Raw genomic sequence first — 16,460 nt, 5'->3', positions numbered from 1 at the left:
TGACATTTCTCCCAAAGTGAAGATATAATCTAATTTCAGGACAAGAAAGGGATACAGATTTAGCTGCAAGAAAGAGCTTTCAGATGCTTGAAAATACACACAAACGTCTAGTCTCTAACCTCTAACCTAGACTGTGAGCCCATTGTTGGGTAGGGACCATCTCTATATGTTGCCAACTTGTACTTCCCAAGCGCTTAGTACAGTGCTCTGCACACAGTAAGCGCTCAATAAATTCGATTGAATGAATGAATGAATTAAAAGACAAATGTACTCCTTGTACACATGCAACCAACCTTTCTCCAAGGGAGGGGTACCAGTATCAATTTGCTCATTTGCTAACTGGAAGGTTGGATGAAAGTTTTAAACCTTGAAATGAACCCTTTAGACTGTAAACTCATGGTGGGCAGGGATTGAATCTGTTATCCTGTTGTATTGTACTCTCTCAAGCACTTAGTACAGCGTTCTGCACACAGTAAGAGCTCAATAAATATCACTGATCGATTGACTGAATTTGCTTTTGCAATGCATTCGAAAAGCAGCACGGCCTAGGAGAACAGAGCACTGACCTTCGAGTCGGAGAACTTGGGTTCATTCATTCATTCCTTCAATCGTATTTATTGAGCGCTTACGGTGTGCAGAGCACTGTACTAAGCGCTTGGGAAGTACAAGTTGGCAACATAATTTTAATCTCGGTTCTGTCACTCACCTGCTGTGTGACTTTGGATGTCATTTAACTTCTTCGTGCCCCATTTTCCTCATCTGCAAAATGGGGATTCAATACCTGTTCTCCCTCCTATTCAGACTAAGAGCCCCATGTGGTACCTGATTAAGTTGTATCTTCCCCAGCTCTTAGTACAGTGCCCTGCACATAGTAAGCACTTAACAAATACCCTATTATTATTAGCTACTCCATTCTTAAAAGTTGATTTAGTTCTGAATACTCCTTCCAAGTGCCCAGTTCTGGGTCACATGCCCCGTAGCATGCAATAAGTACTTGAAGAAAACCATGAATCTTTATGAGTGTGAATGTTCTCTTTGGCATCTTGGCTGGGATCTCATCTTCACTGTCAAAGACAGCTCTAATCTACCTGCATACTGAACCAGCAGTTTGGTGGGTCAAACTATTCTTGTACATCCAGGTGGTTCCTCAAAAAGGGGAAAGGGAGAGAGAGGGGCACTAAAGGATGGAGGAGAAGGGGAAAGGAAGAGCTCAAAACCCCAGAATCCCACCAGAGACAAATGCATTGCTCCCCAGCCCAATCATACTTATGTTTTTTTCAGCTATCATCCACAGACGCCTCAGATCGTTGCAGAGGAAAGAGATTGTGTGTTTGGAGCCTGATTTTAGTACCAAACTGGGACTGCAGATCCTGGGCCCCTGGCAGATTAAGCAGGCAGGGACGTAGTTCCGGGTCATCGGGACTGGCTTTGGTTCTATGGCCAATATCATGGCTCTTTCAGTGCTCAAGTCGATTTCGTAGGTCACATCTGGAAAACAGCGCAAGAAGAAGAGGAGGATAACATTCGCTCTCAGTGCTGGGAATGCATCTGGCTTTCCGGTAACCTGCAAGGGGTTGAATTGTACAGGGTTCCCTTTATCCCAGCTTCCCCATGGGCTTCCAATGTTGTCTGCTGCCCCTGTTCTCTCCATCTGATAAGTGAGGACACCTGAGGCTTCTCCTGGGTCCCATCCTCAGAAGTGGTTCTGGAAAAGGGGACCAACATATCCACCCAGAGATGACATAACACCCATGCGAGTTTTGATTGTGAAAACAGAGTTTTCCCTGTGAGACCCCCTCTCTAAACAAATCCTTTCTCCCCCTTTAGCACCTCTGCTCTACAAGGCATCAATCTGAGTGGCTTGGATGGCACCTTGGAGATGGTAATGTCAGTCTTGAAAACCTAAAATCTCAGAACCATTTCTTCCCCAGAAAAATCCAATTACAGCAAAATGCCCTTTCATTCAGTCTTATTTATTGAGCGCTTACTGTGTGCACAGCACTGTACTAAGCACTTGGAAAGTACAATTTGGCAACAAATACAGACAATCCCTACCCAACAACGGGCTCACAGTCTAGAAGGGGGGAGACAGACAACAAATCAAAACAAGTAGACGGGCATCAATAGCAGCAATATACATATAATTATAGATACACATCATTAATAAAATAAATAGAATAATAAATACATACTGTTCATTGTGGTACCCATGAGCTGCCTTGTTGCAGCATATTTATAGTTTGGGAATTTAGCCTTGCAGAATAATTGGGTCTTTCAATCTGGAATATGGCCTACACTATCATCAGTATTCACTGAACACCTACTGTGTGCAAGGCATTGAAGTAAGAACTTGAAGGAAAATACTGAAGCAATAAGAGGTGTGATCCAGCCCTTTAGGTACTTAGAAATCTAACCCAAAATGCTATTGACCTTCAAAAGTTCCACTAGTCCAGTCCAGACTAGCCTGTGCCATACCCTGACATAGAGGTAGTGGAAATGCAAATTTTATTCATCCACAACTGGCTTTTACTAGTTTCATATGATGTTTTAGGCTCCTGGCCTTTTACTAAATTGCTTGAGCGTCTAATAGAAAAATCGTATCGCTTAAGTCACAGATGGATCTGAAGAGCTGAACCAGGAGCTGGAATGAACCTAGAGAATCAAAACCGAACAGCTCAGGGCAGCTAGCGGCCCATGGTAGGGAAAGGCCAGTGAATGGGTTGGAAGCTAGGGGGTGGATGGGGTGGTGGTCTGGGGGTGCAGATGGCACCCCTGGAACTATCCCCCCTGCTGCGGACTCAGCCCCTCTGCCCAAATGCACAGTTAGTGCCCACGGTTATAAATGCTGTTTCCAAAGCTCTCCAGGGATGGAGAGTCCAGTCTCTCATGCCAGAATTTCCCAGCCTCACCAGGATGTCCAAACATTGAACTTGCACGGTAACCTAAGGAAGAGCCTTCCTCTTCTTCTCCTCCTCAGACACATGACAGTAGTCGTCCTTCCGTTTGAAGAAGACAATGACCAAAAATAATGATAAAGGACCATGGAGACCTGCCTTTCATTCATTCAGTCGTATTTATTGAGCGCTTACTGTGTGCAGAGCACTGTACTAAGCGCTTGGGAAGTACAAGTCGGCAACATATAGAGACGGTCCCAGAACTGGGCACTTGGAAGGAGTATTCAGAACTAAATCAACTTTTAAGAATGGAGTAGCTAATAATAATAGGGTATTTAAGTGCTTACTATGTGCAAGGCACTGTACTAAGAGCTGGGGAAGATACAACTTAATCAGGTACCACATGGGGCTCTTAGTCTGAATAGGAGGGAGAACAGGTATTGAATCCCCATTTTGCAGATGAGGAAAATGGGGCACGAAGAAGTTAAATGACATCCAAAGTCACACAGCAGGTGAGTGACAGAACCGAGATTAAAATTATGTTGCCAACTTGTACTTCCCAAGCGCTTAGTACAGTGCTCTGCACACCGTAAGCGCTCAATAAATACGATTGAATGAATGAATGAATGAACCCAAGTTCTCCAACTCGAAGGTCAGTGCTCTGTTCTCCTAGGCCGTGCTGCTTTTCGAATGCATTGCAAAAGCAAATTCAGTCAATCTATCAGTGATATTTATTGAGCTCTTACTGTGTGCAGAACGCTGTACTAAGTGCTTGAGAGAGTACAATACAACAGGATAACAGATTCAATCCCTGCCCACCATGAGTTTACAGTCTAAAGGGTTCATTTCAAGGTTTAAAACTTTCATCCAACCTTCCAGTTAGCAAATGAGCAAATTGATACTGGTACCCCTCCCTTGGAGAAAGGTTGGTTGCATGTGTACAAGGAGTACGTTTGTCTAATTCATTCATTCAGTCGTATTTATTGAGCGCTTACTGTGTGCAGAGCACTGTACTAAGCGCTTGGGAAGTACAAGTCGGCAACATATAGAGACGGTCCCTACCCAACAGCGGGCTCACAGTCTAGAAGGGGGAGACAGACAACGAAACAAAACATGTTAATAAAATAAAATAAATAGAATAAATATGTACAAGTAAAATAGAGTAATAATAAGTATAACAATAAATAGTAAGCGCTTAACAAATGCCATCATTATTATTATTTGGGGTTTCTGAGGAGTTGGGCCCAAGACAAGGGCCTCTCCCACCCCGGCTGCCTTGTACCCAAGCACCCCCCACAAAAACCCTGCCCTGCCTAGGCCAACTCCTTGGGCAGCAAATCCAGTAAGAGAAGGGGGTAGATACAGGGGAGGTGAGGGGCCATTCCCTAGAGTTGCCTCCCAGGTTCTGATCTCCAAGGCTCCACTTGTCTCTGAAGACCAGGAAGAAAACCTCAAGTGGGCTCATGGGAATCCCAGAAACTGCCACCTCAATTTAATAATTGTCCTCTGAATTAAAAATTGTTTCTGAGCAAAGAGCACAGGGGGATTGGCCGTTTTATAGAGGATTTATTACGGTGGAAGTGGGATGGAAAGAAATATGTTCAAATAATCAAATCCAAACACATGCCGATATCTCCTTCCTACCGACCTTCAAATCACTAGATATCCAACTGTGAACTTGAAGTAACGTACAACTAAGTAGATATCAACTGACAAACAACTTTCAGTCCTTTCTTTCCCTCTCTTATTGTTGCTTCCTTCTCCTCCTTCTGTTCCTGACAGATTTGAGGGAGAGGCCAATAAAACTTTCAGATATGGTAACAGATTTCAAAAAAAGAACAAAGTTTCAAATTCCAAAATGCTCTCAGACATCTTGAATGCAATTACTACCTGTTACATACAGAGCGCCTTTCTAGGCACCTGGGAACATAAAACAGAGTAAAAAGTAAGTTCACTGCCCTCAAAAACTTACATTTACCTGACTTTGATGGGCTTTAGTTTTCTTTAATAAAGTGCCTTTAGATGGAAGAATCTAAAGGGATGCAATAATATACTTCTTCAGACTTATTCTGAATGGCTGTTTCTGACTGTGAGCCCCATGTGGGACAGTGACTGTGTCTAATCTGATTAAAGCTATATCCCCCTCAGCGCTTACACAGCGCTTCGCAAAGGGTGAGTCCTCAACAAATGCCACAATTATTATTATTACTATGAACAATGCAGACTTCATCAATCAACCCAGGAAAAGAGAGGCAGCTCATGGGCAGCTCCACCTGAACATGAATTGAAAAGGATGATTGGTTCTTTTGTGCAGAGCTAAAATTACATGCTCCTAAGGAAAAAAAGAAAACACAAAAGTATACTTAGGGCAGAATCTCTCTTCCAAGCACCCTACGGGTTAAGATTTTGGCATTATAAAGACTTTACAGACTTGAGGAGTTGCTGCAGTAGAGTGAGGATGAGGAGAAGCGGCAGGGAGGGAGATGGAAGATGCTTCTGCTCTGGGGCTGGGGCTGTACGTCCTTGATGTCAGCATTCCTTCCCCCTCTTGCTTTAGCCCCCACTAGCTCCCAGCGGGAGGTTCCCTAGGAATTGTCCCTGGAACCACTGGGATTGGCTGGGGACAACCCCCCACCCCACCTTTCCAGGAATTGGGTTGGTTCTATCCAGCAGGAGTCAAAGGAAATTCCCTCCTCCCTACAAAGTTAGCTCATCTGTAACAGAATGGAGGTGGCAGACGGGGAAGGAGAAGAGAAAAATACAAACGTGCCCAGGCCTGATCTTTATGGGGAGAGCATAACTGAGTTAGCAGAGTGTTTCTTGAAATGGATGATTTCTTGAAATGGGAAACAGGGAAAACAGAAGAAACAGTGTAGGAAGCAATGTGGCTTAAAGGAAAGGGCCTGAGGCTGGAGGTAGCAGACCCTTTTTTAAAATGGTATCAGGTGCATACTATATGTCGGGCACCACACTAAGCGCTGGGGTAGATACAAGATAACCAGGTTGGACAGTTACAGATGATGTAACTGAGGCACAGAGAAGTTAAGTGATTTCCCCAAAGTCACATAGCAGATGATTGGTGAGCCCGGGATTAGAACCCAGAACCTTCTGACTCACAGGTCTGTGCTCTCTATCCACTGTCACACTGCTTCTCTTCTCTTGTAGTTGTTGCTGGTGAAAAATCTTTAAGAAGCTGCCTGGGATTTCTGAAGTTTGACCAGATTTCAGTCAATGATAGTTATTGAGTTCCTACATGCAGAGCAATGTACTGAGAACAATAGAAGAAATGAGCCGCGACCTCAAGAATAACAGTAACATGCAAAACAAACACAAAGTAATTTAAAGATAACAGGAAGAAGGGAATGGGAACGTGGATATGTGGACATGGGTGCTGTCCCTCTGTGTTTTGGTGACAGTGTGTTTCTGACATTAGCCTGTTGAGATACAAAGTGATGTGGTTTAGGAAGAATCAGCTTGTGCACATACGCATGACATGGGAATGGCCGTGTAACACTCCAGCATAAGTTTCAGGCAGGAATTTGCAGGAATGCAACTCCTGAATCATAAAAAAGAATTAGATGAATCTTTATTAAGGGTCTACAAAGTGTACAGCACTATATATTAAGAGCAAGGGAATTTACAGGCATAGTAGCAGTAGCCTTACCCTTGAGAAACTTGAAATCTGAGAGTGAGCACATGAAACATGAGGAGGTACACAGAGGTAGGGCAAACAAATTAAAAAACAACAACAAAGGCACAACAAAATACAGTCCATCTATATTACGGGGTTACATTCTTGACAAATCTTCTATAAGGCAACACTTGCCTTGACTAATGTCACATAGAAACACAATCAATTCTTCCAATATTGCATCACTTTGTAACCAGACAGGTAGATGTTATCTGAAGGAACATCCCTGATTCCACAATGATATTCTATCAAAAACATACAATGAAAATATGTGTTATGGGAAAACAGGCTGTTCCTACAAAGACTTCTTTCTCCCAGGGACTGACCCAGTTGGTGATGGGGGGCAATAGGGGAAGGTGAGGAGGTAGGGCACATCTCATTGCAGTGAAACATGAATACTGTTCTATCTTCACTTGTAAGAGAAAAATAACCTCACAGAACATCATTTCTAGTACAACTAAGGCCAAACACAAAAACTTGCTACTGAATTCAGTGCAAAATACAGCAGCCCTACAGAATTCCATTAATGTTTCCGAATTGTGTATCTCCTGAATTGAGGAATTTTGACAACCCTTAAGGAACAACGATGAAGAGGTGCCCTGAACATTCTGCCATGAAGAACGGATTACCAATCACAAAAAGACACATTAGACTGTTTAACAAATTACAATAGGATATAGAAGGCCACTCATTTTTTTTTAATATAATCTGAATCAGCAATAACCTTCTGCGGGGTTATGCCAGTCCTTAGATAAAGAATCTTTCTGAGTTGAGTCGAGCCTTTGATTGAAACTGTCATGCTAAACTTCATAAGTTATAGGAACTGAATAAAACAGCGAGAGAAGCAGCATGCTCTACTGGATAGAGCACGGGCCTGGGAATCAGAAGGACCTGGGTTCTAATCCTGACTCCACCTCTTGTCTGCTGTGTGATCTTGGGCAAGTCACTTGACTTCTCTGTGCCTCAAGTTACCTCATCTGTAAAATGGGACTTAAGACTGGGAGCCCCATGTGGGATATGGACTCTGTCCGATCTGACTAGCTTGTATCTACCCTAGTGCTTAGCATGGTGCCTGGCATATAGTAAGCACTTAATACCTTAAAAAAACCCAAAAATGAATAAATTCTAATATCTACAATATGAGAACCAGATCTTGTTTTTCAGTAACTTGAATCCTTGCTCAAAAAATAAAAATTACTCTGTTTAAAAAGTAAATTGAAAAATTATAATAAAGGGGGGGAAAGGAGAGGAAGAAAATATTGAGTGCTTTCCTCACAGTGAATGTCATGTACTAGAAAAATTCACTCCCTTTAACTCTCCAGATGTTTCACTGTATTACAGGAAAGTAATAATCATGTCATTTGGGTATTTTGGGGGTGTGGAGAGATGGGAAGTGGGTTAAAATAAAAATCAGACTAACATCATCTAAAACATACTCTGGGTGGTTTCCACCACATACTCAAACGTAATGATTACTGCACTAATAAGTATTCTTAAAGGTCCTAGATGGTTCTGGTTTTCAAACCAAGGGGCAAAGATCACCCTAAAAGAGTGTTCCTGCTCCCCTTAGTGCAATGCTACCTGATAATTTTTCACACATTTGGGGAATATACTTCCACATTACTTGACACACCCTAACTCTGGAGTATAAATTTATATGATTGAATGAATACAATATAGGAGGGGTATGTTAAGTCAAATCCAACATTTAAGGCCACCAGAAGAGAGTCCAATAGTGGCCTGCCACAAGGAGGTGAATTTCTGGACCACTCCTCAGAACTGGGGAGACTGGAGGGAGGGGAAGTTGTGGGATACCTGCAGTGAGGGAAGGAAAGACAGAAATGGGGATTATCCCTGGAAATGGGTGTTCTCTCACTCTCATCTCACTCATGCCATGGAAGAACTAACCTAAACCAAAGTCTGTACCCATCCAACTGATTCACCCACTTTTAGATGTTGACTAGCCTACATAAAACAATTAGGTGAGTTTCAGATAAACAGTGTTGACGGCAGAGGATTCATCATTTCTGTGGAAACACAGACTCACTCAAGTTATTTTTAAAAAAAAAAACAACTCCCCAAATCAGATTTACAAAATCTAACTCAACATCCTTTCCAAAATTCCCCTCATCTGCTTTCAACGACAGCCAGCTTGTGAAGCTGTGGAAGTTGATTTTTAAGGAAGAGAAAAAAGAAAGAAAACGTCCTAATCATGAGATTCCGGACTGTGGCCGAAGACTCTCCAGGAATGTTTAAAGGCGGAAAAATACCTTCTGTCTGCTCTTATTAAGCTGCTACTTAAGCACAAAATTCAAAGGGAAAATTTCCACTTCCTTATTTACAATGGTATTTACTATGGGTTTACTATGTGTCAAGCACTGTTCTAAGCGCTGGGGTGGATACATGATAATCAGGATGGAGAAAGTCCCTGTCCCACATGGGGCTCACAGTCTAAATAGGATGGAGAACAGGTATTCCCGGCTCCACCACTTGTCTGCTGCATGACCTTGGCAAGTCACTTAACTTCCCTGTGCCTCGGTTCCCTCACCTGCAAAACAAGGATTCAATACCTATTCTCTCTCCTACTTCAAATGATTATCTTGTATCTACCCCAGAGCTTAGTGCAATGCTTGAGTGTGGCTTAGTGGATAGGGCATGGACCTGGGAACCAGAAGGGCCTGGGTTCTAATCCCAGCTCCTCCACATATCTGCTGTGTGACCTTGGGCAAGTCACTTACCATCTCTGTGCCTCAGTTATGTCATCTGTAAAATGGGGATAAGAGTGTGAGCCCCATGTGGGACACGGACCGTGTCCAACCTGATTAACTTCGACCTATCCTAGCACTTAGAACAGTGCTTGGCACCTAGTAAACGCTTAATACCACAATCATTATTGTTAATAAACACAAACACTACAATTATTATCATCATTATTAATAAGTCCACCAAAGAAAGCCTATTGGCTTCCCGGCTTATTGGCAGCTTTGTGAACCACTCTGGTTTTCGGTGCCCGGTGATTTTCCATGCCTGATACACTGGTAGTGGTGCCTCAAACCCCATCACCCCAAACCCAAAATATCTAAAAAACAGCCAATGGAAGCCAGCCACACAAACCTCCACACCTTCCTGATTTTACAAGATGTCTTTCATCGTTGCAAATAAATAAAAATGGTCTTCTGACTCAATGTAGTTTCTGACCTAGTTTCCCTTCACATAAAGGATTCGCAAGGGAAAAAATATTAGTAAAGTTTATCAACCACCTTGGTTGTACAACTGCAGGCAATATTGCCTGTTAGAGGTATCTCACCCACCCTTTGCCAGGCTGCTGAGCATTTATCCAGCACCTTGCACTCCCTCTATTCATACTGCTTTCCACCTTCATTAACTTTTACTGGATCGTGCAATGAGATAGGCTCGAGTCCTGGAAACCCCGTTTCAACGGAGAGCAAACCAGAAACAAGAGGTTAAGAGACTTGCTCAAAGATAAGGGGCAAGTCCCTCACCAATTAGAACTGGGACAATTTCAGAAGGTGCCCAACGCTCCACTCCTGAATTCAGATCTCAAGGACATGTCATCTTCCTGTTCCCCAAACAGTTACAAAGAGACCCACACTGCACCTGAGACTGCATCACTGGGTTGTCAGCGTCGCCTAGCAACTCACTCTCTACAAATCTCGATGGGTCCAGGGTCTAAGATGAGCTGTTGTGGGCCACCAGAGAGATCCAGTAGGCTGTCATCTACCCGCTTTTCCCATTCACACCTGGCTGGATCAGGGGTGAAGCAAGTGGAGAGAGGGGGGCATTCAAAGGGGTTGCTACTTACTGCTTTCGTTCTGGGGATGCTGAACCAGAACCTGGAAGAGTAAACGGAGAGCCCCGGGATTCAGAATGTCCTGGTCACAACCCAACAGGGAGATGTTGAAATTTCCGGCGATGTTGCCTGGCTGCTTGTCTGAGAAGGGAAACACCTCGGGACTTGATGAGCCCGGTATGTGGTACTCCACTCGCTGCTCCTTATTGGCACAGTTGGCGAGGGTGTAGTTTAGGAAGGAGACGCTGGCACGGAGGTGTGGGGGAACGGTAAACGCCCAGGACATGAGCTCGTCCTCCGGAAGTCCGCCCGGGTAGTTGGCCGACATCAGAGTTGCCGCTCCTTCACCCTCAAAAACAGACTCGATGATGCACAGTCCTGTCCGGGGAAGGAAACAAGATGATGAGGGTACAGGTCATGGAGGGCAACCACCACCCCCTTCATCCAAGCACCCTTCATTATCTCTGGAGAGAGAATCCAGGGCTAGATGAACCCCCACCAAAAAAATTACAAGGTCACCAGAATGTAATAACAATGGCATACCCAACAACCATAGCATGACTGACCCTTTTTAGGGCCCAGTTCAAACCTGAACTACCTCTACAGTAGTTGGGATAAGAAGAAAAGCATGCCAGTTCCCCTTGGCACTTAGGAGGAAACCAAAGAGTCTGCAAAGGGGCCCCAAGGTAGCGGTGGTGGGTTCGGGCAGCTGGTTGTTCAGCCACTGCTTCCCCTTATCAGTGTGGAGGAAAGATCTAAATCAGGGAGAAGAGAAGCAGCCATGTAGGAAGTGGCTACTTGGGCATCAATTCTTTGCGGGAAACAGACGTGCCCCTGGCTTCAACAGGTAGGCAAGGGGAAGAGAAGGGAGGTTGCTTTCTGCTCCTGGGTCCCATACATGGAGTTGCGGTGCTTGCGGAAACCTTGGATTCCCTTCTGCGTCATCGATGCACCTAGATCTGTGTTCTTTAGGCATCTGGTATTCACCCTACCCTCAGCCCCACAGCACTTCTGTACATCTCTGCAAATTATACATTATAAATGATCTACTTATATTAATGCATATTAACTTAGATCACTGTCCCCCTTTAGACTGCAAGTTTGTTGTGGATAGGGAATGTGTCTAACAACTCTGTTATATTGTAATCTCCCAGGCACTTAGTACAGTGCCCTGCACAAGAAAACGCTCAATAAATAAAATTGATTGGAAAGGACAGCCAGGGGTCAAACATGCAATGACTATCAGTCAGTCAATCATATTTATTGAGTGCTTACTGTGTACAAACCACTGTACTAAGCACTCACGAGAGAATGATATAACAGACACATTCTCTGCCCACAATGAGCTTACGGTCTAGATAGTCTATGACTGCAAGTGGATCATTATCTTACGCCTCCGCTTGGCAAAAAGGACCATATGGCACGGAGAATTTAAACGACTGGTCACGGGTAGTACCGTGTCACAAGTGGCTTGGGAATAGAGGTCAGACCTCTCAGTCGAGATTCATGGGAGAAGCAGCGTGGCTCACTGGAAAGAGCACGGGCTTTGGAGTCAGAATTCATGGGTTCAAATCCTGACTCTGCCAACTGTCAGCTGTGTGACTTTGGGCAAGTCACTTCACTTCTCTGGGCCTCAGTTCCCTCATCTGGAAAATGGGGATTAAAACTGTGAGTCCCCCATGGGACAACCTGATCACCTTGTAACCTCCCCAGCACTTAGAATAGTGCTTGGCACATAGTAAGCGCTTAATAAATGCCATCATTATTATTACTATTATTATGGGAAATTACTGAGAACAAATGGAGTTGTTTGACAAGATCATTCAGATAGTGTTTTTGGAAGTTTCCTAACAACTGCTGCAACATCTGAGGAAACTGAAAGTGAGACATCCTTCTGCTCCCCAGTAAGACACTGTGCCTAGCCCATTGGCTGCCAGACTAATGAACAGGGGTGCCTCTGCCTTGGAATTGCCCTCTCCTTGTTTAATATAGTAATGCTATTGCCCAACAAACATCTCAGAATGGGCAAACACAATTAGACACCACGTTCATACCTTAAGCCTCAAAAGTGTCACATGAAATGAATTCCATTCTTCCAACATCTGAATTAGTTCCATGTAGTAAGTTTAGGACATTCATTCTTTCTAATCACTACACAGCTCAGAGGAAAGAGTGTCTTAATGGAAAGAGAACAGGCCTGGGAGACAGAAATTCTGGATTCTAATCCCAGCTCTGTCACTTGTCTACTCTGTAACCTTGAGCAAGTCGCTTAACTTCTCTGTGCCTAGTTCCTCAACTTTAAAATGAGGATTCAATACCAGTTATCCCTCCTACATAGTCCACGACCGATCTGATTTACTGATATCTACTCTAGCACTTAGAACAGTGTTCGACACATAGTAAGAACTTAAATATCATTATTTAAAACAGCATGGAACTAGGAGTCAGGAAACCTGAATTCTAATCCCAGCTCTGCCACTGGTTTGCTATGGGCAAGTCTCCTCAGCTTTCTCTGGAACTTTGTTCCTCATCTGTAAAACGGAGATCAGATAAGATACTTGAACTCTCCTGCCTTTTAGTTTGTGAACCCTGGGTTCACAAGTACTGTGTCTGCTTTCATTCACCTGATATCTAGCCCAGTGCTTAATAAATAATAGAGTTAAAAGAAAGACAAAAAAAAGAATAAGGTGAATTGGGCAGTGGATTTGAGATCTCACCTGATTAAACCTCTGAGTTATTTTGGATTAGTTCAGCAGGGGAAATGGCTTCATGGGTTTTGGCAATTAGACTCCATTGAGTCTATCCCAGAATCTCTTGAACCATCTTGGAAGAGTTTAGGGAAAGCCACCCAGTCTCTGTGGAACATTTCTTGCCATACCCCAATACAGCCTACTGGCTACCTACTTATTTCCATAGCCATCTTGGACTCTGGAAAGAAACTGTAGCAGTGAGGTCACAAATATTAGAGGCCATGAAATAGGAAGATTAAAGCAAGCAACAGAAAACCCCATGGGTAAAAAAAAAAAAAATCTTAATGGCAAGCTTACTGTACTTGGAAATGGGAAAACAGTGGTAAATATAGCTTTTAAAAAAACAGGTACAAAGCGGGCAGCCAAAGTCCTGGGGAAAAAAAATTGGGATTCTCTCACAGAGGGTTAGGAATGGTAGATAATAGGAATTCCATAATAGAAAGTTTAAAAAAAGATGAACAAAGGAGAAAATAACAATTATGGTAGATCTAGAGACTTTTCATTCTAAAGATGAAAAGTTACCAATCACGTAAGGAAAGCGGGAGAGAAGAGCCACTGTTCATTCATTCATTCATTCAATTGTATTTATTGAGCACTTACTGTGTGCAGAGCACTGTACTAAGCGCTTGGGAAGTACAAGTCGGCAACATATAGAGACAGTCCCTACCCAACAACGGGCTCACAGTCTAGAAGGGGGTTGTGGAATGCAAAGAAACCCCTCAGAATAGATGGAAAGGGACTGTGCATCCCACATGAGAAAGGGACTATATCTGGCCTGATTGTTTTATATTAAAGTCATAAGACGAGCAGCATGGTCTAGTGGAAAGTAAATGGTCCTGGGAGTCAGAGGATCTGGGTCCTAATCCTGGCTCTCCCAGCTTGCCTGCTGAGTGTGACTTTGGGCTAGCCATTTAACTTTTCTGTGCCTTAGACATTTCATTTAATAATGAAATTTAATAATAATAATGATAATAATAATAATGATGATGACGATTAAACACAAAAATGGATTCTGGCAGGAAGCAATACAGGCTCACTATAGCAGCAGCACCACTTCTGAAATTCACTCCTGTACAGCAATTCTCTACAATTTAAGGACAACTGAATGCTTACGTTTTATGGGAGAGCTGTGTTTAAAACTGAAGCCAGCAGAGTTGCGGTTTTCATTCCACGGTAATTTTAAGTCCACGATCACTCCCCCCTGCACCTTGATTTGCGACACTGTGCCGTTGCTGCAGAAGGTCCCAATGTTTACCATCCGGGTGTCAACAGAGCCTCGAATGCTGTAGCTCACCAAATCCGGGCAGGTGGTTCCGGGCACAATCTGCTTTAGGCGAGGGGAAGGGAACTGCAATTCCAGGCCGATCCTCTTATCGGCTTTTACATGCCAGGTGAAAGTCCTGTTCAGGGCAGGCAGTTTTGGAGGCTGAAGCATTACGTTTCCAGAGGGACAGCGTTCTGCTGTACAATCTAAATCATACACAGAAATGAATGTGATAAGTAAGGAAGAGTGATCATAACACCTTAAAGGAAGAAAAAAAAAGCTTCTTGCTTCAATCCCTCTTGTCCAAAACCTCCCTGCTTCTCTCTTCCTCACTTCCCCTCCAGCAGCCTAACTTCCCCACTTTGAGATACTCGCACAAAAGTGGAGCTCAAAATGTGCCTCTATTAGGCTCCTTGTGGACAGGGAACATGTCTACCCACCCTGTTGTACTGCACTCTCCCAGGCACTTAAAACGGTACCCTCAACAGTAAGTGCTCAATAAACACCACTGATTTATTAAGTACTCAGATCCACGCCCACCTGACAATCTCGTCAGAGCTAGTTTCATAACACTTGGAGCACAAAACCAGAATTTCCTCCTAAACCCAGCCTACTTCATCAGTAACCAAATTTCCTGAGGATACGGTTACCTCTAATGAAGAGAAATGAGGTGACTATTTTTTTTTTGCAGCATTGTAATTCTAATTATTTCTTCACCAGTTTTGAAGGCGGTTCTGAATTCCATGCAGTACTTTATTGGGCTTAGGTCCTGAGACTGCAACCCACAAGAGAAATTGTTTTGTTTTGATGGTGTGCAGTCTCTTTTTGTTTGAATTGTTTTTGGAAAATTCCTCTTGTCATAAACCTATGATTTGACTGCATTTGTTTCGTGGTTGTTTTTTTTTTTTTCCAATTCCCATTTCATCCTTTCAGGGAAAACTTTTGCTTTATATGGTTGCTCTTTTTCCAATAAAATTGGCTGGGGGATTGATCGAGTTTTAGAAAATGGAAAGGCTGTGAATGAGAGCAAATGTGTGGGAATATAATCAAAACTATTTATTTAGTGCCTACTCTGTGCAGAGCACTGTACTGTAGTAAGCACTTCGGAGGGTACCACAGGGGCAAGACACACATTTCCTGTTCTCAAAGAGCATAGAACGGAGAAGGTAGAAACAAATTATTTGCAACTTGCTGAAACAGGAGGAAGAACAAGGATATGACTAGTAGAAGCAAAAGTAGGAAGCCTACTTTGATGGATATATACCTATTGGAGGGGACCTATCCTGCTAAAATACCTGCAATGGAGAAGCTATAGGAGCACTTCGCCAAACCAGTCATTCAAATGGCACAAAAGAGATGTGCAATCTGGTCAGAACCAAAGAGTGAACTCTGACTGAGTACTTTGAGGAATTATACAAACTCTGATTACACATGTCTGGCTAATAAATAATATTTTAATCAATTAATGATATTTATTGAGGGTGATATGTAGAACACTGTACTAAGTGCTTGGGAGAGTACAATATAACAGAATTAGCAGACATGCTCACTGCCCATAATGAGCCCACAGTCTAGAGATCTAGACAGACATTAATATGAATCATTCATAATATATAATTTAAAGATATGTACATATGTACATAAGAGCTATGGACACTGTCCTAAGGTCACAGATCTAAGTGCACAGACAGGAGAGCAAGACAGGGAAAAGAGGGCTTAATTGGGGAAGGCCTCTCAAAGGTGATGTGACCCTAATAAAGCTTTGAAAGTGGAGAGAGTGGTGGTCTTGAGTAAATGGAGGGGGAAGGAATTCCAGGCTGGGGAAAGATGTGGAAAAGGGGTCAGCAGTCAAACAGACAAGATCAAGGCCCAGTGTGTACGCTAGAGCTAGTATCTCCGTAATTTTAACAGGAGATACAATTGAAAAGAATGCAAGAGTGTAAATTCATATAGAAATTCAAAGGCTTACATAAGTTCAAAAGAATTACACCAGAAAACAGGGAAGCAGCATGGCCTAGTGGACAGAGCATGAGCTTGGGAGTCAGGAGGA

General features: G+C 43.2%; 1 protein-coding gene across 1 annotated transcript in view; it reads right to left on the bottom strand.

The window, feature by feature from the left end:
• Positions 1-16,460, bottom strand: part of CDCP1 (CUB domain containing protein 1) — a 60,915-nt gene that overhangs the window by 16,355 nt on the left and 28,100 nt on the right. The window contains exons 3-5 of the mRNA XM_038761488.1: positions 14,260-14,616; positions 10,409-10,774; positions 1,267-1,488 (exon numbers count right to left, since the gene is read on the bottom strand). Coding sequence (XP_038617416.1) covers positions 1,267-1,488; positions 10,409-10,774; positions 14,260-14,616 — 945 coding nt within the window. The remainder of the gene's footprint in view (positions 1-1,266; positions 1,489-10,408; positions 10,775-14,259; positions 14,617-16,460) is intronic.

This window comes from Tachyglossus aculeatus, chromosome 2, assembly GCF_015852505.1.
Source record: "Tachyglossus aculeatus isolate mTacAcu1 chromosome 2, mTacAcu1.pri, whole genome shotgun sequence".
In the NCBI taxonomy this organism is placed as follows: domain Eukaryota; kingdom Metazoa; phylum Chordata; class Mammalia; order Monotremata; family Tachyglossidae; genus Tachyglossus; species Tachyglossus aculeatus.
This window is presented reverse-complemented; position numbering and strand designations above follow the sequence as displayed.